The sequence below is a fragment of the Bufo gargarizans genome, chromosome 3 (assembly GCF_014858855.1).
Source record: "Bufo gargarizans isolate SCDJY-AF-19 chromosome 3, ASM1485885v1, whole genome shotgun sequence".
NCBI classification, from domain to species: domain Eukaryota; kingdom Metazoa; phylum Chordata; class Amphibia; order Anura; family Bufonidae; genus Bufo; species Bufo gargarizans.
Genome location: NC_058082.1, coordinates 71,583,966 through 71,606,617, shown reverse-complemented (window position 1 = coordinate 71,606,617; position 22,652 = coordinate 71,583,966). Strand labels below are relative to the sequence as shown.

Genomic DNA, 22,652 nt, shown 5'->3' with positions numbered 1-22,652 from the left:
GGATAGGCCAAAATATCAGATTGGTTGGAGTTGGACACCCGCCGATCAGCCTCGGTACAAGCAGACGGCTCCCTACGCTGTGTAGTGGACATGCTGGGAGCTGAGTTGCAGTACGCTGATGCTGGAAGCTACACATTGTATGGCGTCTTCTGCTCTACACACTGTATGGTTTTAAGCGCTGAAGCTGACCAGTGGGGTTGCAAGGTATCTGACCCCCACAGATTAGATAGGGAGGATAGGGCATCAATATCTATAGCCTGGACAACCCGTCTAATAAAGTTGAAGGACATCTTAGTTCACTGCCCATGTGCTGACCTCTACTTTGCTTTGAGGCCTGAGAGGAGGATGAGAGGCAATGAAACATTTACTTTTTTGCCTGGAACAACCCTTTTATGTTGTAATCTTCACAAACCCACAATTGAATGATAACTGGACAGTCTGGCCTACCTCACATTTATTCTAATGGCTCCTATGAGCATGGTTAGCAGTAATGTACCAACTCCAAAATAATTTTTTTACAGTATGCATAGTTTGTATATTTAGTTTCATAGGAATTTAGAAAATGTCATCATAAAATATATGTTCTATCAATCTAAGGCCCATATATACACTACTCACACAAAGTTTGGCTTGTGGGTGAAATTTCAGGATGAACCTAAAATGCACTCTAACCTTTACAGGTGAAGTTAATGTGACCTTCTCTAAACTCTTGAATGCACATGTCCAACTGTTCAGTGTTTCAGTACTTTTTTTTAGCACAACTTAACTGCAAAAATCACAACCAGTGTTTGATCCATAAATCGCCCAATACATTTCCTGGTTCAATTAGAATTAGTATTTTAAACAGTCCTCCTCATCATGCAGTTCACATTTTCACATCATGAGGCCAAGACAACACCTAACAATTGATCAACATTACCTCGATATTGTGAGGCTTCAAGCAGGATGTTCTCAGACTGAAGTGGCCACTGAGCTTGGTGTCACAAAGTGTCATCAGCAGGTTGCAACAAAGAGACTGGAAGAGTCACAGAAAGGCATAGAAGTGGATGTCCTTTGGCCACATTGATGACAGCTTCATTGTAAACAATGCCCTGTGGAGCTGGATGATGAATACCACACAACTCCAGGCACATTCAAGGGAGGTGATACCATTTGAAACAGTTTACATCAGCATGGTCTGCGTGCTAGACAACCTGCAAGGGTACCTGACCACACCAGCAGGCACAGGTGTCATCTTCTTGCATGGGCCAAAGAGCATCTACACTGGACGAGGGACCAGTGAGCCTCAATGCTGTTCATTGATGAAAGTCTATTCACGCTGAGCAGAAATTATGGCTGCCAACGATGTTGGAGATGTCAAGAAGAGCGCTATGCAACAGCCGTTGTTGTCACCAGATGAGCCGTTGGTGGTGGTGTTTCGTGTGGACAGGTGTGTCTAGTCAATACAGAACTGCCCTCCACTTTGTGAATGGTACAGTGACAAGCCCATACTACTTGAATAACATCATTAATCCAGTCATTGTGCCTCTGCATGAACAGCACAGGCCTAATTTCATCGTCCTGGATGACAATGCACCAGCTCATCGAGGTAGGATCATTAGGGAATGGCTGCTGGGGACTGGGGGACCTCAAATGGAGTGGCCTGTACTTTATCCAGACCTTAATCCCATTAAAAACCTATGGGATCAGCTGCTTCGCCGTGTAGAGTCTCGTAACTCTGTACCCCAGAACCTCAATGAGCTGAGGGCCGCCCTTCAAGAAGAATGGGATGCCATGCCTCAGCAGACAATAAGTCGACTTGTGATCAGCATGAGATGTTGTCAAGCTGTAAGGCCCCTTTCACACGACGGGTGCAATGCGTGAGGTAAACGCATTGCACCCGCGCTGAATCCGGACCCATTCACTCCAATGGGGCTGTGCACATGAGTGGTGATTTTCACTCATCACTTGTGCGTTGCGTGAAAATCACAGCATGCTCTATATTGTGTGTTTTTTTTTTTTTTTTTTTATGCAACGCAGGCCCCAAAGAAGTGAATGGGGCTGCGTGAAAATCACAAGCATCCCCAAGCAAGTGCGGATGCGATGTGATTTTCATGTATGGTTGCTAGGCGATGATCGGGATGGGGAACCAATCTTTATTATTTTCCGTTATAACATGGTTATAAAGGGAAAATAATAGTATTCTTAATACAGAATGCTAAGTAAATTAGGGATGGAGGGGTTACATTATTTTTTTATATATTAAACTCACCTCATCCACTTGTTCGTGCTGCCCAGCTTGTCTTCTCTCTTCTTCTTTGATGACCTGGGAGGAAAAGGACCTTTGGTGACATCACTGCGCTCATCACATGATCCATCACCATGTGATGTGATTAGCACAGGGACGTCACCAAAGGTCCTTTTCCTCCCAGGTCATCAAAGAAGAAGAAAGAAGAGAAGCCGGGCTGCGCGAACAAGGTGGATGAGGCGAGTTAAGAATACTATTATTTTCCCTTATAACCATGTTATAAGGGAAAATAATAAAATTTACACAACACCTAACCCAAACTTCTGTGAAGAAGTTCGGGTCTGGGTACCAAACATGCAGATTTTTCTCACGTGCGTGCAAAACGCATTGCATTCGCGCTGAAAAATCTTGCATTTTCCAACAACGCACCCTATCCTGCCCTCACACGCTGACGCCCATGTGAAAGAGGCCTAATAGATGCTGAAGGCCACATGACAAGTTATTGAGACACTGACATATCTTGTGGGGGTATACCCACCACCGGTGTTGGCTTTTGTTTCAATAAATTGTTTGAGATTAGGAAATCACCATTGCTGCTTCTAAAGGCCTCTTGCACACGAACGTTGTGCATATGTTCTGTGCATTGGGGACCGCAATTTGTGGTAGTCAGTGCGGCGGCTGGGACGGATCAAGACCCATACAACTTGAATGGATCCATCCGCACCGCAAGTTCAAATTTTTTGCTGTGTGGAGGCACGGACAGAAACACCACGGAAGCACTCCGAGGTGCTTCCGTTCCGCATCCATTCCGCATCTCCGTGAATGGCTGGTGCCCGTTTATTGCGCACCCACCATATGCGGGCCGCAATACGGCCACACAACATTCGTGTGCAAGAGGCCCTAAATGCCCTACTTTCATGATATATCACTGTAGAGTGAACTTTTTACGCTTTCCAAATATTTCACCTGAAACTAATAGCAGGGCTGTATAGTCTTTATATTACCAAAATCTGCCATGGTGACATACGCCTGAAAATTAGGGCATTTACTAGAGCTTCTGGGGCGGACACTTCCCTATTTTCAGCGAAGATGAATCGTGTGGCTTCATACAGTGGAACGTTCTTGCCAAGATGCCATCAGTGCAGCTATATAATCCATTTTGGATTCTTGGGTACTTTTTTCACCAAAAACCGGTGCCAAAGGGGGACGATAGCATCCATTAACGTATTTATTAGAGCATCTCTTAGGTTATCTATATTGCCAAATACTATTGAAACGGGCTGTAGGGGATTACAAATATCTTCACTGTTCTTATCCACTAGTTGTGATACATCTCTCCCATTGTATTCACTTGTGTTGAAAGCCACTCACAACTAGATGGCGTCCTGCCCCACATTATATAACATGGGCCTTTCACACTTGCGGCAGAGTGATCTGGCAAGCAGTTCTGTCGCCGGAACTGCCTGCCAGATCCAGTAAAAACGTATGCCAACTGATCAGTCTGAAAAATGCATAGAAATGCCGGATCCGTCTTTCCGGTGGCAAAACGGATCCAGCATTTATTTTTTTTAACCTTTTTTCCGGTCTGCGCAGACTGGAAGGATGGATCTGGTATTTCGAATGCCTATCCTGCACTAATACATTCCTATTGAGAAAAAAAAATCCGGATCTGGCATGCTGCGGTTTTATCTTTTGCCTGATCAGTCAAAATGACTGAACTGAAGACATCCTGATGCATCCTGAACGGATTACTCTCCATTCAGAATGCATGAGGATAAAACTGATCAGTTCTTTTCCGGTATAGAGCCCCTAGGACGGAACTCGGTGCCGGAAAAGAAAAACGCTAGTGTGAAAGTACCCTTAGTTCACTGCAACTTAAAATAATCACAAAATCCAGAGAAGAATGAAAGTTGCACATAATCCTTTAATAATCAGTTTCTAAACTATATCACTCAACAAAATATATAAATATCCATTTTCTATTAGAGTTTATCCTTTATTACATATTACTGTATATACCCTGTGGTAGTGCAAATAAGTCAAATCCTGGTCGTCACTCTGGCTTCTAGTTTTCCGTGGAACTTTGGTCATTATAAACGTATTTATCTTTGGATTTATTGTATTACTTATATTAGATTTTTGAAGAAGGAAATGCAGCTTCAGTATTAAATGAGGCAAACCCCACCGAAGTACAAAATTCACTACACTCTATGTATACAGTATCTGTATATGTCACTATTACACCAAAAGGTTTGGTGCATGCTCTAGTTCAGGCATCCTCAAACTGCGGCCCTCCAGCTGTTGTAAAACTACAACTCCCACAATGCCCTGCTGTAGGCTGATACCTGTAGGCTGTTCGGGCATGCTGGGAGTTGTGGTTTTGCACCAGCTGGAGGGCCGCAGTTTGAGGATGCCTGCTCTAGTTCATCCATGGCAGTTTTAGGCTAGTTTTATGTTAAATCTGAAACATGTGGATAATTATTGCTCAGAATATTTATTTGTTAACCTGGGAGTGCCCTGTCCAGGAGCGGAGGGGGACCTCCTGGGCGTGCCCAGTCCAGGAGCGGAGGGGGACCTCCTGGGCGTGCCCAGTCCAGGAGCGGAGGGGGACCTCCTGGGCGTGCCCAGTCCAGGAGCGGAGGGGGACCTCCTGGGCGTGCCCAGTCCAGGAGCGGAGGGGGACCTCCTGGGCGTGCCCAGTCCAGGAGCGGAGGGGGACCTCCTGGGCGTGCCCAGTCCAGGAGCGGAGGGGGACCTCCTGGGCGTGCCCAGTCCAGGAGCGGAGGGGGACCTCCTGGGCGTGCCCAGTCCAGGAGCGGAGGGGGACCTCCTGGGCGTGCCCAGTCCAGGAGCGGAGGGGGACCTCCTGGGCGTGCCCAGTCCAGGAGCGGAGGGGGACTGTTTGTCTTGAGCAGCACGCTTTGCTGACTGCAGGGGGCAGCATTTATGCAGAGATGCCACTGGCATGTTGCGTCTTGACAATATTCCGTGGCCATCTTGTGGCTTAGCTTGTGTTCACAGCAGAGCATGAGGGATAAATCCAATAAAACTGTAGTTCTAGGATATGTTGTAACAGATCCAATCAACAGCTTATGCGTTGTGAGTGCTAAGAAAACTCAATCTACTGTACTGACTTTTTACAACATGTCCCTGGACTTTTTTTTAGAACTGAATACATTTCGGACTTGCTTTTCTCGCTCTTGCTGGACTAGTTTTTATTTTTCCTGATCTGTAGTACCTGTAAAGTTGGCACCAAATCACTACACACCTCCCCCCCATCTGTACCGTGTCCAGGCCACATGCTCTCCAGGGTTATGGCATGTGGTAGAATATTCCTGCCAAACACCTGTGGACGTGTGAATGGACCCTAAAGGGGTTTCCAAGATCTTGATCCTGGTGGCCTATGCTCAGTAGAGGTGATCAATATCTGATCGGTGGGGGTCTGACTCCTCGCAGCCAGCTGATCAGCTGTTTAAAGAAGCCGTGGTGCTCTGGTGATTGCTGTGGCCTCTACACAGCTTACCAAGCACAGCGCCGTCCATTGTATAGCGGCTGTGCTTGGTATTGCAGCTTAGCCCCCGGGACTGAGCTGTGCCTAGGCCACGTAAGCGATGAATGCACATCACCAGAGCACCGCACTCTCTTCAAACACGGTGGTGCAGGGATTGGGACTGAACCCACTAATCTGATATTGATGACCTATCCTGAGGATAGGTCATCAAAAATCACAGACAACCTCTTATTAGTCAAAAATATCTAAAAAAAAAAATGATATATCCTTTGTTTTATGGACTGGAGATTTGTTGAGTTTTTGTAACAGGCAATATTTTAGTATATTGCTAATGTCTAGATCTTTGCAATGGAATTTTTTTCTTTTAGCATACCCGTTGTTTGCTCTTATGTTTCAAGCTTAAGTTTCTTACTTTAACTTACAGAAGCAAACTCTATTACAGACCAAGCAGATATTACTGTATTAACCACTGAGAGGTTTAGTGTCACACGTTAAGGCAGCAGAGAACGCTGGAGGACTCAGTCAGTGGGGATCGCCCTTCTTGTCCTCTTTCTCTTTCAGTCTGTAGTCATCCAGGATGGAGTGACTGGCTTCTTTTGCAGTTTTTTTCACTATTGCTTTTATACCTATGTGGTCAATATTAAATGCAGTCACCCCGACATTGATAGCAGAATTGACTGCATTGTCGGTGGCGTGACCAGCATCTTTTCCATACCTACAAAAAAAAAAAAAAACGAAAATGCTGTCAGTGAAAAACAAATCAGTCAAAATAAAATACTGCAATCTGTACAACTGTGCAAATAATGTACCAGTGAGTGCACCAGCTAACGTGCATCACAACCCTATTACTTTCTATTAGATGGGAATAGGCATAAAGGGGGGGGGGGGGGGGGATCTTCAATGGTGACTTCATGTAGATGCAATAAAAATTGTATTTTGAAGAGTAGAGGGTCAAGGTCCAAACTACTGAATCTTTGACCAGGATTTAGGGGTCAGAAGTTTTACGGAGCAACAAACAAGTCTTGCTTAGTGAATAGTCTGGTGTCCCGGTTTATGGGTGAGCCGACATGCAGCTTTTTATTTTGTACTTTTTAATGCAAGTTTTTGAGCTATGATCATAAAATCACTGCAGTTTATTACTCTTCTGGTTCCTCACCGATTCTACCCTAGAATCCTTTAACAGGTTTGGTTTAGCAGAACCGCTGGGTCTCTATTTGCTGCAGGCGCTATACAGATGCTAAAATGCAGCCATATTACAGGGTCATTTCAGTGCTAATAGGGGGAGATTTATGTAAGCTCACTTTTTAAAGGGGATTTTGGGAGTAGAACATTGATGTCTTATCCTCAGGAAAGGTCATCAGTATCTGATTGGTATGGGATCAACACCCAAGACTTCCACCAATCGGCAGTTTGACGAGGCAACGGCGCTCCGGTGAGCGGTGCAGCCTCTTCACGGCATACAAAGCACAGCGCTGTCCATTGTATAGTGGCTGCTCTTGGTATTGCTGCACAGGCACATGGGCCACATGACAGGGCACTGTGGACTCTTCAAACAGCAGTTCGGAGGGGGGCATGGAGTCTGACTGCTACATATAAAATATTAATGACCTGTCCTAAAGGTAGGCCATCGATATTCTACCCGTGGAAAACCCCTTTAACCGCTTGCCGCCACGCTAACGCCGAAAGGCGTCATCGCGGCGGCTCTCCCAGGTCACACTAACGCCAATAGGAGTCATCTCGCGAGACGCAAGATTTCCTGTGAACGCGCGCGCGCTCACAGGAACGGAAGGTAAGCGAGTGGATCTCCAGCCTGCCAGCGGCGATCGCTCGCTGGCAGGCTGGAGATGTGATTTTTTTTAACCCCTAACAGGTATATTAGACGCTGTTTTGATAACAGCATCTAATATACCTGCTACCTGGTCCTCTGGTGGTCCCTTTTGTTTGGATCAACCACCAGAGGACACAGGCAGCTCAGTAAAGTAGCACCAAACACCACTACACTACACCCCCCCCCCCCTGTCACTTATTAACCCTTTATGAACCACTGATCACCCCATATAGACTCCCTGATCACCCCCCTGTCATTGATCACCCCCCTGTAAGGCTCCATTCAGACGTCCGTATGATTTTTACGGATCCACTGATACATGGATCGGATCCGCAAAACACATGCGGACGTCTGAATGGAGCCTTACAGGGGGGTGATCAATGACAGAGGAGTGATCACCCATATAGACTCCCTGATCACCTCAGTCATTGATCACCCCCCTGTAAGGCTCCATTCAGACGTCCGTATGATTTTCACGGATACATGGATCGGATCCGCAAAACACATACGGACGTCTGAATGGAGCCTTACAGGGAGGTGATCAATGACTGGGGGATGATCACCCATATAGACTTCCTGATCACCCCCTGTCATTGATCACCCCCCTGTCATTGATCACCCCCCTGTAGGGCTCCATTCAGATGTCCGTATGATTTTTACGGATACATGGATCGGATCCGCAAAACACATACGGACGTCTGAATGGAGCCTTACAGGGGGGTGATCAGGGAGTCTATATGGGAAGATCACCCCCCCTGTAAGGCTCCATTCAGACGTCTGTATGTGTTTTACAGATCCACGCATCTATGGATCGGATCCGCAAAACGCATACGGACGTCTGAATGGAGCCTTACAGGGGGGTGATCACCTCATATACACTCCCTGATCACCCCCTGTCATTGATCACCCCCCTGTAAGGCTCCATTCAGACGCCCATATGTGTTTTACGGATCCATGGATCGGATCCGCAAAACGCATACGGACGTCTGAATGGAGCCTTACAGGGGGGTGATCAATGACAGGGGGGTGATCACCCCATATACACTCCCTGATCACCCCCCTGTCATTGATCACCCCCCTGTAAGGCTCCATTCAGACGTCTGCATGTGTTTTACGGATCCACGCATCTATGGATCGGATCCGCAAAACGCATACGGACGTCTGAATGGAGCCTTACAGGGGGGTGATCAGTGACAGGGGGGGTGATCACCTCATATACACTCCCTGATCACCCCCTGTCATTGATCACCCCCCTGTCATTGATCACCCCCCTGTAAGGCTCCATTCAGACGCCCATATGTGTTTTACGGATCCATGGATCGGATCCGCAAAACGCATACGGACGTCTGAATGGAGCCTTACAGGGGGGTGATCAATGACAGGGGGGTGATCACCCCATATACACTCCCTGATCACCCCCCTGTCATTGATCACCCCCATGTAAGGCTCCATTCAGACGTCCGTATGTGTTTTGCGGTTCCGATCCGTGGATCCGTAAAAAAACATAGACGTCTGAATGGAGCCTGACAGAGGGGTGGTCAATGACAGAGGGGTGATCAGTGACAGGGGGGTGATCACCCCATATACACTCCCTGATCACCCCCCTGTCATTGATCGCCCCCCTGTCATTGATCACCCCCTGTAAGGCTCCATTCAGAATTTTTTTTGGCCCAAGTTAGCGGAAATATTTTTTATTTTATTTTTTCTTACAAAGTCTCATATTCCACTAACTTGTGTCAAAAAATAAAATCTCACATGAACTCACCATACCCCTCACGGAATCCAAATGCGTAACATTTTTAGACATTTATATTCCAGACTTCTTCTCACGCTTTAGGGCCCCTAAAAAGCCAGGGCAGTATAAATACCCCACATGTGACCCCATTTCGGAAAGAAGACACCCCAAGGTATTCCGTGAGGGGCATATTGAGTCCATGAAAGATTTACATTTTTGTCCCAAGTTAGCGGAAAGGGAGACTTTGTGAGAAAAAAAATAAATAAATAAATTTCCGCTAACTTGTGCCCAAAAAAAAAATTTCTATGAACTCGCCATGCCCCTCATTGAATACCTTGGGGTGTCTTCTTTCCAAAATGGGGTCACATGTGGGGTATTTATACTGCCCTGGCATTTTAGGGGCCCGAAACCGTGAGAAGAAGTCTGGGATCCAAACGTCTAAAAATGCCCCCCTAAAAGGAATTTGGGCCCCTTTGCGCATCTAGGCTGCAAAAAAGTGTCACACATCTGGTATCGCCGTACTCAGGAGAAGTTGGGCAATGTGTTTTGGGGTGTCATTTTACATATACCCATGCTGGGTGAGATAAATATCTTGGTCAAATGCCAACTTTGTATAAAAAAAATGGGAAAAGTTGTCTTTTGCAGAGATATTTCTCTCACCCAGCATGGGTATATGTAAAATGACACCCCAAAACACATTCCCGAACTTCTCCCGAGTACGGCGATACCAGATGTGTGTCACTTTTTTGCCGCCTAGGTGGGCAAAGGGGCACACATTCCAAAGAGTACCTTTCGGATTTCACAGGCCATTTTTTACACATTTTGATTTCAAACTACTAACCACACATTAGGGCCCCTAGAATGCCAGGGCAGTATAACTACCCCACAAGTGACCCCATTTTGGAAAGAAGACACCCCAAGGTATTTCGTGATGGGCATAGTGAGTTCATGGAAGTTTTTATTTTTTGTCACAAGTTAGTGGAATATGAGACTTTGTAAGAAAAAAATAAATAAATCATCATTTTCCGCTAACTTGTGACAAAAAATAAAAAGTTCTATGAACTCACTATGCCCATCAGCGAATACCTTAGGGTGTCTACTTTCCGAAATGGGGTAATTTGTGGGGTGTTTGTACTGTCTGGGCATTGTAGAACCTCAGGAAACATGACAGGTGCTCAGAAAGTCAGAGCTGCTTCAAAAAGCGGAAATTCACATTTTTGTACCATAGTTTGTAAACGCTATAACTTTTACCCAAACCATTTTTTTTTTTTTACCCAAACATTTTTTTTTATCAAAAACATGTAGAACAATAAATTTAGCGAAAAATGTATATATGGATGTCGTTTTTTTTTTTTGCAAAATTTTACAACTGAAAGTGAAAAATGTCATTTTTTTGCAAAAAAATCGTTAAATTTCGATTAATAACAAAAAAAGTAAAAATGTCAGCAGCAATGAAATACCACCAAATGAAAGCTCTATTAGTGAGAAGAAAAAGAGGTAAAATTAATTTGAGTGGTAAGTTGCATGACCGAGCAATAAACCGCTAAAGTTGTGGAGTGCCGATTTGTAAAAAAGGGCCTGGTCACTAGGGGGGTATAAACCTGTGGTCCTTAAGTGGTTAAGAGTAGAGTAGTGTATATATATGACCTGATCTAGAAGTGATAAAAGAAGGGGGAAGAGTAGATTGGGTTCTGTTTAAGGATTGCACTTCCTGGCAGTTAATTGCACATTTGTAAACAGATTATAGAATGATTCTACCCATATTACCTGGAATTAAAAGGAGTCTGTTAGCGTTTTTGACTATGCTAAACTGCTGACAGCACTAGGTAGGGTCTGAGGAGAGAAGGACAAACATACCTTTTGTAGACTGATCATCATCAGGAGAAGTGAGAATATTAAGTTTTATTCTGCCAGACTCTGCTCTTGCAAGTGGCCAGGAGGTGGAGCTTTGCTAGGAAGTGCTGTCTGAATTGATCTGCTTCACAGCCCCGCCCCTCTGCCATACAAAGTGACCGCTGTAGTGGGGTCCTGGTTGGACAGTGACGCTCCACCTCCTGGGCACTTGCAAAAACATAATAAAACTTAATAGTCTCACTACTCCCAATAATAAAAGCTTTGCCAAAGCATATGTTTGTACTGCTCTTCCCAGCCCCTACCTAGTGCTGTCAGCAGTTTAATATGGTGCTGACAGATTCCCTTTAACAGAATATGATGCTGCTTGTTTTTTGTTAAATCAAGCACCAACCACCCCCAAATCACTGAATACATTATTCAGAAAAGTGGCATCAACAGATCTGTTTGCAGTCATGTATTAAAAACATTTCTGATTAACATCCAGTGTCTGAAAACGTACAGACTTAATACTTATCAGGCCTTGTTCATACATGAATTCACAAAGAAACAAACTGCAGCTTAAGCCGGGTTTAGACGCTCCGATGTACAGCCGATTGTCAGTAAGCGTTACTTCCTGCTGGTTCAGTGAAGGAGACCTCTGCATTTACATGCAGCGATCTCCTTCACAGTATGAAGACGGGGGATCGTTATTGCGATCGCTCGTCCTCATACAGAATCATTGTTTCTGGGCAGCAGATGGCTGTTTAGACCGCATGATCTGCTGCCCAGAAACGATGACTGGTGCGCCTGCAAGACCGACAGGCTCACCCGATGAACAAGCGCTTCGACGTGGGACCCAGAAATGCCAAATCCTTAAACTATAACAAACCCTCAGCACTGAGAAGTATTTGGTCGGTAAGCGTTATTAGCTTTTGGATGTAACCAAGAACAATTACAGTTAGACAGTAAAAAATCTGGAAATTGTGAAGAATTAAAATACCAAATAAATCGACAGGTGGCATGACTCTTCATTATGCAGTCATTAATCATGAACCCCTTTAAGGCTTTGTTCACACAGTGCACTTATGTTCTTTTATTTTTTTGGCAAAACTAGGATCGTCTCAGAAAATGAGAATCAGAAGCTTTACACTTCATGCCCTTTGGTGTCAAATTCTAACTGTGCGAGCCAGCCTAATGATCCAGATGTCCTGGCATGCTCACCCCGGTATTATCTTCTCATAGATTGACAAATGTTACAACACATATCTTAATTACAAGATAAAATTATACCCTGAAAAGTAACACGTGTTCAGTTGTGACATTTTTCGTTTGTGAAGGATCACTGATGTAAGTTAAGCTACTTTCACACTAGCGGTATTGAGAGCCGTCATAGGATCTCAGCAGGGAGGGAAAACGCTTCTGTTTTGTCCCCATTTATTGTCAATAGGGTCAAAACTGAACGAAACGGAGTGCACCAAAATGTATTCCGTTCCATTTGGTTGCATCCCCATGATGTACACAAAAGCGCAGCAAGCAGCGTTTTTGAGTGCGTCCTGGAAGAGGAGCAAGATACGTTCCCCCATCGACTTTCACTGGTGTTCATGACGGATTCATTCAGAACGGATGCAGGCAGTTGTATTATCATGACAGAAGCGTTTTTGCTGATCCATGACGGATCCAGCAAAAACGCTGGTGTGAAAGTAGCCTTACTGTCCTACTTAGGGTTCATTCACACAAAAGTATCCATTATTTGGTCCGAAAATCGTGGATCCGCAAAATATTGATGGGGGTCTGTGTGCATCCCGCACTTTTCATGGGCCCTAGTGAAAAGCGGACAAGAATAGGACAAATTCTACATTCATGTGCTGACTGCATTTTTTTTGGAAGCCCTGTAGAAATGAATAGGTCAGGGTGCGATCTGCAAAAAATGCGGACACTGTCCGAAAATACGGTTGTGTGAATGCACCCTTAATGCGAGTGCCATTATGATAGCACAACATAACTCCATGAAAAATGCAAACCTGCAGGTCTTTTTAGGGTATAATATTTTATATAAAAAGTCCAAATCAGCGATGATTGAAATTGGAAATTATGACATCAAAATAACAAATAAGTGGTAATCACTTAAGGTTTCGTAGCCGGAGGTTCGTTCATAGTGTGGCCCCTGCATCTAAAACAGAAATATTCGTCTTGTTACAGATAATGATGAGAGATAGGAGTCTTCATTTCTAGCCAAATCGCCAAGCTCTTGGATAATATCATGTGCAGCCATGCCATTAAGGGGAATCTGTCAGCTCCTCAACCCGTGCAGAAGCACAGAACAGAACCCCAGAAAGCACTCCGTAGTGTTCCGCATCTCCGGATTTGCGGACCAATTAAAATTACTAGGTCCGCAACGTTGATGCGGAATGGCCACGGAACGGTCCGCAATACGGCATCGGGCAGCACAGATTCGTGTGAACGAGCCCTAAGCCATTAGTGTGACCAAACTGCCCAAATGTTGAGACATCAAAGGGGTTTTCCAGTCTCCTAAGTGCTAGCTCACATGGTGGATTTCGACAGTGTAAAAATCTGCCAGTTATTCCGAGGCAGAAAACGATGAAGTCTGTGCCATGGATTTTAATTTTCAAATCTGCAGACCCCCTTGCTTTTAGCCCCATTGAATGGAGCTAAACCACAAGTAGACACCCACCGCAGTCTCCAGGAGACACCGCCCCAGGAAAGGATGTGTCCATTATTGCCACGATTGCAGCTTTAAGCTCCAGCCGTGTGAAGTGCAGGGTGACCTTCCATCGAAAACAATGGGGGGCGGATTCAGGTCTGCTGCTAGGCAACTTTTTGGCACAGCATCCACACCAAAATTCTGCTGGCAAAAAGACCTGTGTGAACGAGGCCTATCTACATAAATTATTGTTTTAAAGGATGTCGATGCAAACCAGATGACCCCTCTCAATTTTTGCCTTTTTAATGTTGGCATGTATGCTTTAACTTGCAATCTAGATGGTACCCATAGTTATCTGCATCACCACGGCTTCAGACTGTCAAACTGTGGCGGTAGTCCGAGACACTTTAGATATAATTACAGGCGTGATACAGTGTATAAAGTAAAAGAAGAGATGGAGGCAGCACCCAGACTGGTCAGCCAAATGTGGACAACCTTCAACCAGTCGCGACCTATGCTTGAAAAAGGCTGTGTGTTAGCCGAGAGACTGCTACTGGACCAAGTAGTCCACATATTGCTGACCAGCTGGGGTGCTCCACAGGTGAGTTGGACCAAATGCACCAGGAGGCGCTCACCTACTTCCAATCTGATGTTGCTTGGCGTGCTGTCCACCTTGCTTCTTTCATCATGCTTGTAATTAGAATTCAGCATGCTGGCACTGCTTGTAACATCACTACTCCCTGGCCACAAACGTACGTGGTACTAGTGAGATGTGATCGCTAATGCTGCTTTGTCCTGGCAATGTATTATACCTCATTCACATGCCAGTGTTCGGTCAGTGATTTCCATCAGTGATTGTGAGCCAAAACAGGTGCAGATCTTTCTCTGATCCCTTACAGTATGTCTGTGTAGCTCCACTCCTGGTTTTGGCTCACAATCACTGATGGAAATCACTGACCAAATACCGACGTGTGAATGAGGCTTTACTCTCTATGCAGAGCATGATATTCAGCAAATACCAACTTGAGTGTCTTCCCTTCATAACTACATTACCAAGAAGTTAAGAGATAAATGAAGAGATGCGAGTTGAATATATAGATTGCATAAGACGACTTGTACATTATCTCCAGTAGACCGTGGCAACACAGATGGCGAGACCTACTTGTATTTGACCGTATGAACCGTCTCTGAGGCCACGCTCTTGGCAATGTTCTTCCCAGCATACTCCAAACCCTGCCAAACTGTTGCAAATCCTTAAGATAAAAACACATTAGAAATTTATCTGCGAGATTTGTATTAACAAAAGCACATAGACTAGCCTTAAAACCACTTAAATACCTTGTACTCCACTGGCCGCTACCACCATGGCACCATCAAATGGAGATTTCCCATCTTTGTCTTTCTTTAGAGATTCAGGGATAAGTTTGCTGCCATGTTTCTTCACGTGGGGCCCCAGCTCTCTCCCAACACAACTTGCTATAGCACAGACCCCATCCACTAGTACAAGGAAAATCCAGTTGGTCATGGTTAATTACCGAAAAATTTAAAGATACACTTATTAGTGAAGCAATTAACCTCCATGGTAGACATAACTTTTACCAAGTGATGTCTCTGCTATGGAAGAATTTACCCATAACACCATATCTATGATCAGTTTACCCATATTAGTCATCGTCTAATCAACTGTTATAATATATACTTCCTATATTACATGTTACATAATCCAGGAAAAATAAAATAGTACATTTATAGGGATTTTCTGAGCTTCTAGAAATGTACCTATAGGTATCTGAATGCTCACTAGATGTTGCCACCATTGCCCAGAAGTAATTATTTTTCTTATCTTGCCTGGTTCTGTATAGCTCCTTTGTTTTGATGCCGCCAGGGCTTGCAATGGGCGGGATTACCAAAGTGAAGAACTACAATTCCCATGAATCACTTCTCAGAGATTTCCTCCATATACAGCTGCCTGCATATTTTGCAAGGTATAATGCAAAATGCTTTAATTACTCACTGTCTGCTCTGCGTTTATGTTCTGTACTGAGACTGCATTGTCTGCTGCTCAGCATGTACAACACAATCCCTCCAGAGACAGGAGGCGAGAGAGAAGAGCGAAGGAGCAGTGAAAATAGGAGGCATATGATGTGATGTCCTGTATTACAGGAAGGTGAACAGGGAGATAACTGTGTCAAGACTAGCGAGTCAAACAAGGAGCGTGGTCATGAGACTGCATGTGACACTGGCTTACATGGGTATCAGACACTGCATTAGTAATTGAATCATCTTACTGCATGTAACCATTTGCACACAATTTTTAAAGATCATTAAAACACTTTAAGTGGTGTTACCAGTGTACTTTATTTCTTTACCTAGGAACTGACTGACTTTTACTGCTCCGCCAGTGGCTTGCTTGGCTACGTGGAGACCTTTGGCCACTGTGGGATTGACCTCTAGAGGTTTATCGTCAGGCTGTATGTGCTCTCTCAACTTGGTGGCACCTTTGTGAATGGCTTTTTCAGTCAACTCTGCTCCTTTTACCAAACCCCAACTCAGCCAAGAAGCTCCTAAAAAAATAAAAATAAATTATATATATTATATATATATATATATATATATATATATATATATATATATATATATATATATATATATATATATATATACACATACATATACACACACACACATACATACATACATACATACATACATACACACATACATACACACCGATTTGTAAAATAATAAAGAGATAAAAACATCAACACCATTGTTTTCTTCAGTATGAGCCAAACAACTTAAATGTTGAAGACTACAAAGATATGGTCATGGTGATGGAAAACAGTTTTTTTTTCCCCGTGGAGCCTCTAATTTCAGAGCTTATGTGGCAGGAAAATAATGTGATTTTTGAAATGCAGAGCAATACATGACTTTTTCTCATGAATCTTATAGGAAACAACCTTTTATGCAAAAAACTAATTGTGTTGAGATCACATGGGGTTATGTCGGTCCAAGTGGCAGCAAGGTGCTTCGCCATCAAAAATGTCACACTGTCAATCAAGAACAGTAGTCCCCAACCAGTGGTTTGGAATGCTCATGTACCTCAAGACCACCAGCTTTGTGGCTTACCACGACAGCTCTAAGTTGTGAACTTATGCACTGGCTGCAATAAGACATATGTTAATTAGGTTTTAAAGGGGGTTTCCAGTATTAGAATACTGATGCCCTATCCTGAATATAGGTCATCAGTATTCGACTCCCCTTTTCAGTGCACCAAGGCCAGGCCCGAGCCACTTGGTGAATACTAGCTCCTCTATTCTCTGCTTGCCACTCTCCTTTTAAGTTGATCAGGATCAGGTGAGATGACAATTCAGACACCTGACCCGCTTAGTCAACATGAAGGAGGAGTGGCCGGTGAAAGAGGAGGACCGTCTTTGATGCACTTAAGACCCAATTAGCATATGAGTTGAAACCAGTTTTTCTCAAAATTGCAGCAGGGATCTGTGTAATTTGCTGTATCAGCCATAGCAAGCAAAGAGAGAGGTATCGCATAGAGTAGGCTCCCATCCAGACTGAGGTCATCTTGCAGTGGTGGATGGGCACTAATGTTTTTTTTTTTTTATCAAAATATATTTGCCAAGTGCCTCATTTATTTATACAGTGAATATAGCCTTAGTCCATATATTTTGTTTGCAGAGTGCTGTTGCGTTGTGTTTGCTCTTACTTTCAGATTGGCTGCTCCGTTGGGGAGCTGTGCCCCTCGTTCTCTTTTGCCGCCCTGTATGCTAATTAGTAGCATCGGTACAGGGAGGAGGAGACGGCTCTGTTTCTCAAGGGGTGTCTGCTTTTCCCTTAAAAAAAAAAAAAAAAAAAAAAAAAAAAAAAAAGAAGCTCACCTTCTCTCTGGCTGTGACGCTCTCTGTTGCGATTGGGCAGCTCACAGCCAGGAAGAAGGATATGCTCCCTTGAGAAACACGGCCCTCTCCTCCTCCCTGTACCAATGCTACTAAATTAGCATACAAAGCGGCAATAGAGAACGAGGGGCACAGCGGGGGAACGGATCAGCTGATCTGAAAAAAAAAATTTGCAGGTACTTCTACTCATTATGCTCTACACTGACCGGTACTAATATTATTATGTCAGGACCAGTGAAAGGTCCTCTTTAAGCAGCACGGTGGCTCAGTGGTTATCACTGGTGCCTGGCAGCGCTGGGGTCCTAGGTTTGAATCGGACCAAGGACAACATCTGCATGGAGTTTGTATGTTCTCCCCGTGTTTGTGTGGGTTTCCTCCTGGTACACCGGCTTCCTCCCACACTCCAAAGATATACTGACAGGGACCTTAGATTGTGAGCTCCATTGGGGACAGCTTGATGATAATGTCTGTAAAGCGCTGCAGTATATATCAGAGCTATATAAGTGCATAAAATACATAAAAATAAATAAAATTCTTTATTTCAGTGAGCGGATATCCTCCAAGTATGCAGTTTGAGTCGACTGTAGCTACAGAAATCCCTATGAATTAGATGTTCCTGCTTTATCAGTCTTCACATTTTACTTCTTTCCATATCCTAAGGAATGTTATTCATTCCGCAGCTTATTAAAGTCATTTTAATTCATTTTCAGTTGTTTTTCTTACTTCCTTTCATGCATAATCTGAGAGAAAAGCCTGTATCAGTTATAATTATCTTTACCTTGAAGAATTCCATGGGCAACCTTCTCACTCCATGGAGGAAAGTCTTCCTTCTCCTTTGGTGTCGGTTCGGGTATTTCAATGACATGAATTGTCTGGGTCAGGTCTATGACTTCACCTGATGCTTCACCAGGCTTGAATAGCAGACACAATAACATACAGTTGAGTAAAATCTCAAGATGAGCCATTATAGAAGTCTTTTCTGTTTAATACTGAGCCTTTCTTTATTGCATTCATATTAAAAATGTAGCCTTGAATCAGATATCTTTGGGGTCAATGTGTTGCATATCTAACGCTACAGATGAACTATGTATATAGCACTGAATCACTGATCATGTAGTTGGCGGTAGACTGGAGTGCCTCAGAGGTTAACACTTACAGTATATTGTAAATTACAGAATTTTATATGAAGGGATTAATAATGGGGGTGCCTTTAATTTTAGTCTAATTGGGTTCATAAATCTTTATAGACGTTGGAGCTCAGGTTTTCTGATGCAGGTCCCGAATTCTTTTGCTTTTCTTTATACTGATTAACATGCAAAAATTTTGTCTGCTAAGGATTTATATGCCCCCTCCTCCCCATTAAACTCAATAATAAATTAAGGGGGCTCTCTGGGATTTTAAAAAGGGCCACAGTACTTTTAGTAAACCCTTGATATTTAAAGTTTTTGATCAGTGGGGTTCTGAGCACCGAGACCCCCACGAACTCTAGAATGAGAGGAGAGAAGCACTCACTTAGCGTGTTCTTTCTACTCGCTGCAGGATAGGAAGCGAGACCGACTCAATAGAAAGTCTATGGGCCAATCTCACTAACTAGAGTTTTCTCTCTCATCGTTGTACAGATCGGTGGGGGGCTCAGCACTCAGATTGCCAGCGAGCAAAAAAACTTTTGATATATCCCTATGACATATCAAATGTTTTCTGAAAGTACAGTGACCCTTTGAGAAAAAAAGTTTCCAAAACTCAGCTAATGGTATGCAATAAAAAAAAAAATATTGTATACGCACACAGTAAATCCCGCCATCTGCTCTAGTGCCACTATCACATACACCGTTCATGTGACTGCTGCAGCCAGTCACTGGCCTCTGCCGTGATCCTTTCAGGGGCGGACTGGCCACAGACCCTATAGGATAATTTCCCAGTAGGCCAATACCCAAGGGCCACCCAAGGCCTCTTCATTGCCACCAGCCAGGTACATAAAGATCGGATGCTCTCAGCATTAATGTAGGAGCATCAGGCACTTATGCACCTTGCCAGACTACTCAAAGGGAAGTTCCTAGTTGGACATGTTGGGGGGTATGCCCCCAAAAAGGTCTTGATTTTTCTGCCTGGTACAATAATTCTTACAGAAAAAAGCCAGCGAACTTTGAACTGAAATATGAGTATTTTCTGCTTTAGCAGCAGTGAAACAAGCGACACAGAATTATCCCCTGTACTGGATTGGAGGGTCTCCAGATTGCACCATATGAGGCTCTGAAACACTTGGGTACAAAGAAAACACTGTCCACCAAACAAAGTGGGTGTGAAACCATCTGACCTACTTGAACAATCTAAGCACAAAGACAATGGACACTGTCCAGACGTTATGTATTTGTTTACTTGGAGACATCTGGCAGTACTTTTTTTTAGCCTCAATTGTAATAAAGACGTGAAACGGTCAGCGTCTCTGCACTACATCTCGTTGAAATTATGTTGATTACCTCTACCTGGGGGTCTCTGTTTCCAGCACTGCAGCAATGATAGCAATGACTAGTCCACATGCCCGCCAATCACCGATCTCCCTGGTCACCTAAGGTACTTGGGCATGTCATCACTGCAGCGCCGGTGTTGCTACAAGGGTGAGGTACCCAACTACCTTACATGATTCTAGCTGCAGAGATCACCTGAAACAGCGAGGGACAATATCACTGCAGCACCGGAAACAAAGACTACTGGGACCCCTAGAGCAGGAGTGCTGGAACGTCAGGGGATTAAGCAAGTCAGTAAGGCTTTTTTTCATCATTTTTATTTAACGGACCTATATAGTCTATTTGATATTCTAATATGGGCTGAGCAGAGATTCAGGATAGTGACAAGTCTCACTAATGTCCGAGTATCTAATCTAGAACACAATCAGTGAGTAGTTCCATTCTGAAAGACCATATTCACTGTATGACCCTCCCAGCACACCGGTAGGATTTTCCTTGGTTTCCACTCACCTGAATTCTCAGGTCAGACATCTGTCTCATTAGGTCTTCAAAGAGCTCCAGATCAGCGGCTGGAAGCTCAGCTGAAAGCACCACCCCCACGTAAGAGCCGGGTTCCTGCGACATCAGGTCTGGGAACATGTACACCCCATTATTAGAGCGTAGCACCGGAGATTGGTTAGGCATGAGGGGATATAGCCAGTCACACACCTGCCAAACAAATAGCACTTTTTATATGTTGTTATAGTTCGATAAATAGCACTATATAGTGGCACTCACATATGTTACATACTGCAGTTAGCGGTAGTTACATTGTATACATCTCCGAGACCTTTACAGAATGCATTCAGTAACATTGATGCCTACACAATACTAGGCCCGGATTCAGCAACTAAATCAATGTGAACCATATTGAGCAGCATGGTGGCTTGCAGTGCTGGGGTCCTGGGTTCCAATCCGACCAAGAACATCATCTGCATGGAGTTTGCATGTTCTCCCCGTGTTTGTGCGAGTTTCCTCTGGGTTGTCCGGTTTACTCCTACACTACAAAGACATACTGATGGGGCAACTGATGATGATGTCTGTATAGCATTGCAGAATATGTTGGCGCTGTATAAGCAAGTAAAATACAATGCATTCAGAAAGTCTTCAGTCCTTTTCACACATTTTATGTTGCGGTCTTGTGCTAAAATAGAAAAAAAAATAAAAATGCAAGCCCCCCAATCAATCTCCAACACCCCATAATGAGAAAGCGAATACAGAATTTTTTGAAATTTATTAAAAAAGAAACTAGTAAAATTTGGCATGGACATACAGCCAGGTCCATAAATATTGGGACAGCGACACAATTCTACCATTTTTGGCTCTATACACCACCACAATGGATTTGAAATGAAACAAACAAGATGTGCTTTAACTGCAGACTGTCAGCTTTAATTTGAGGTTATTTACATTCAAATCAGGTGAACGGTGTAGGAATTACAACAGTTTGCATATGTGTCTCCCACTTGTTAAGGGACCAAAAGTAATGGGACAGAATAATCATCATAAATCAAACTTTCACTTTTTAATACTTAGTTGCAAATCCTTTGCAGTCAATTACAGCCTGAAGTCTGGAACGCACATACATCACCAGACGCTGGGTTTCATCCCTGGTGATTCTCTGCCAGGCCTCTACTGCAACTGTCTTCAGTTCCTGCTTGTTCTTTCAGTTTTATCTTCAGCAAGTGAAATGCATGCTCAATCGTATTCAGGTCAGGTGATTGACTTGGCTATTGCATAACATCCCACTTTTTTCCCCTAAAAAACTCTTTGGTTGCTTTTGCAGTATGCTTTGGGTAATTGTCCATCTGCACTGTGAAGCGCCGTCCAATGAGTTCTGAAGCATTTGGCTGAATATGAGCAGATAATATTGCCCGAAACCCTTCAGAATTCATCCTGCTGCTTTTGTCAGCAGTCACATCATCAATAAATACAGGAGAACCAGTTCCATTGGCAGCCATACATGCCCACGCCATGACACTACCACCACCATGCTTCACTGATGAGGTGGTATGCTTAGGATCAGGAGCAGTTCCTTTCCTTCTCCATACTCTTCTCTTCCCATCACTCTGGTACAAGTTGATCTTGGTCTCATCTGTCCATAGGATGTTGTTCCAGAACTGTGAAGGCTTTTTTAGATGTCGTTTGGCAAACTTTAATCTGGCCTTCCTGTTTTTGAGGCTCACCAATGGTTTACATCTTGTGGTGAACCCTTTGTATTCACTCTGGTGAAGTCTTCTCTTGATTGTTGACTTTGACACACATACAGCTACTACCTCCTGGAGAGTGTTCTTCATCTGGCCAACTGTTGTGAAGGGTGTTTTCTTCACCAGGGAAAGAATTCTTCAGTCATCCACCACACTTGTTTTCCGTGGTCTTCCAGGTCTTTTGGTGTCATTGAGCTCATTGGAACATTCTTTAAAAGGAGGAATGCACCA

General features: G+C 43.9%; 1 protein-coding gene across 4 annotated transcripts in view; it reads right to left on the bottom strand.

Annotated features, from left to right (window-relative positions):
- Window positions 1–4,131: 4,131 nt before the first annotated feature.
- Window positions 4,132–22,652, bottom strand: part of SPART (spartin) — a 52,003-nt gene continuing 33,482 nt past the window's right edge. For 2 of the 4 annotated variants that reach the window (XM_044284769.1, XM_044284770.1), the window contains exons 3-8: window positions 20,686–20,883; window positions 18,489–18,621; window positions 16,166–16,360; window positions 15,135–15,293; window positions 14,959–15,049; window positions 4,132–6,453 (exon numbers count right to left, since the gene is read on the bottom strand). In XM_044284769.1, the coding sequence (XP_044140704.1) occupies window positions 6,261–6,453; window positions 14,959–15,049; window positions 15,135–15,293; window positions 16,166–16,360; window positions 18,489–18,621; window positions 20,686–20,883 (969 nt within the window). In that variant the 3' untranslated portion in view covers window positions 4,132–6,260. Of the gene's footprint in view, window positions 6,454–13,258; window positions 13,305–14,958; window positions 15,050–15,134; window positions 15,294–16,165; window positions 16,361–18,488; window positions 18,622–20,685; window positions 20,884–22,652 lie in introns of all 4 variants that reach the window. The other 2 variants (XR_006388195.1, XM_044284771.1) reach the window with 2 other exon arrangements.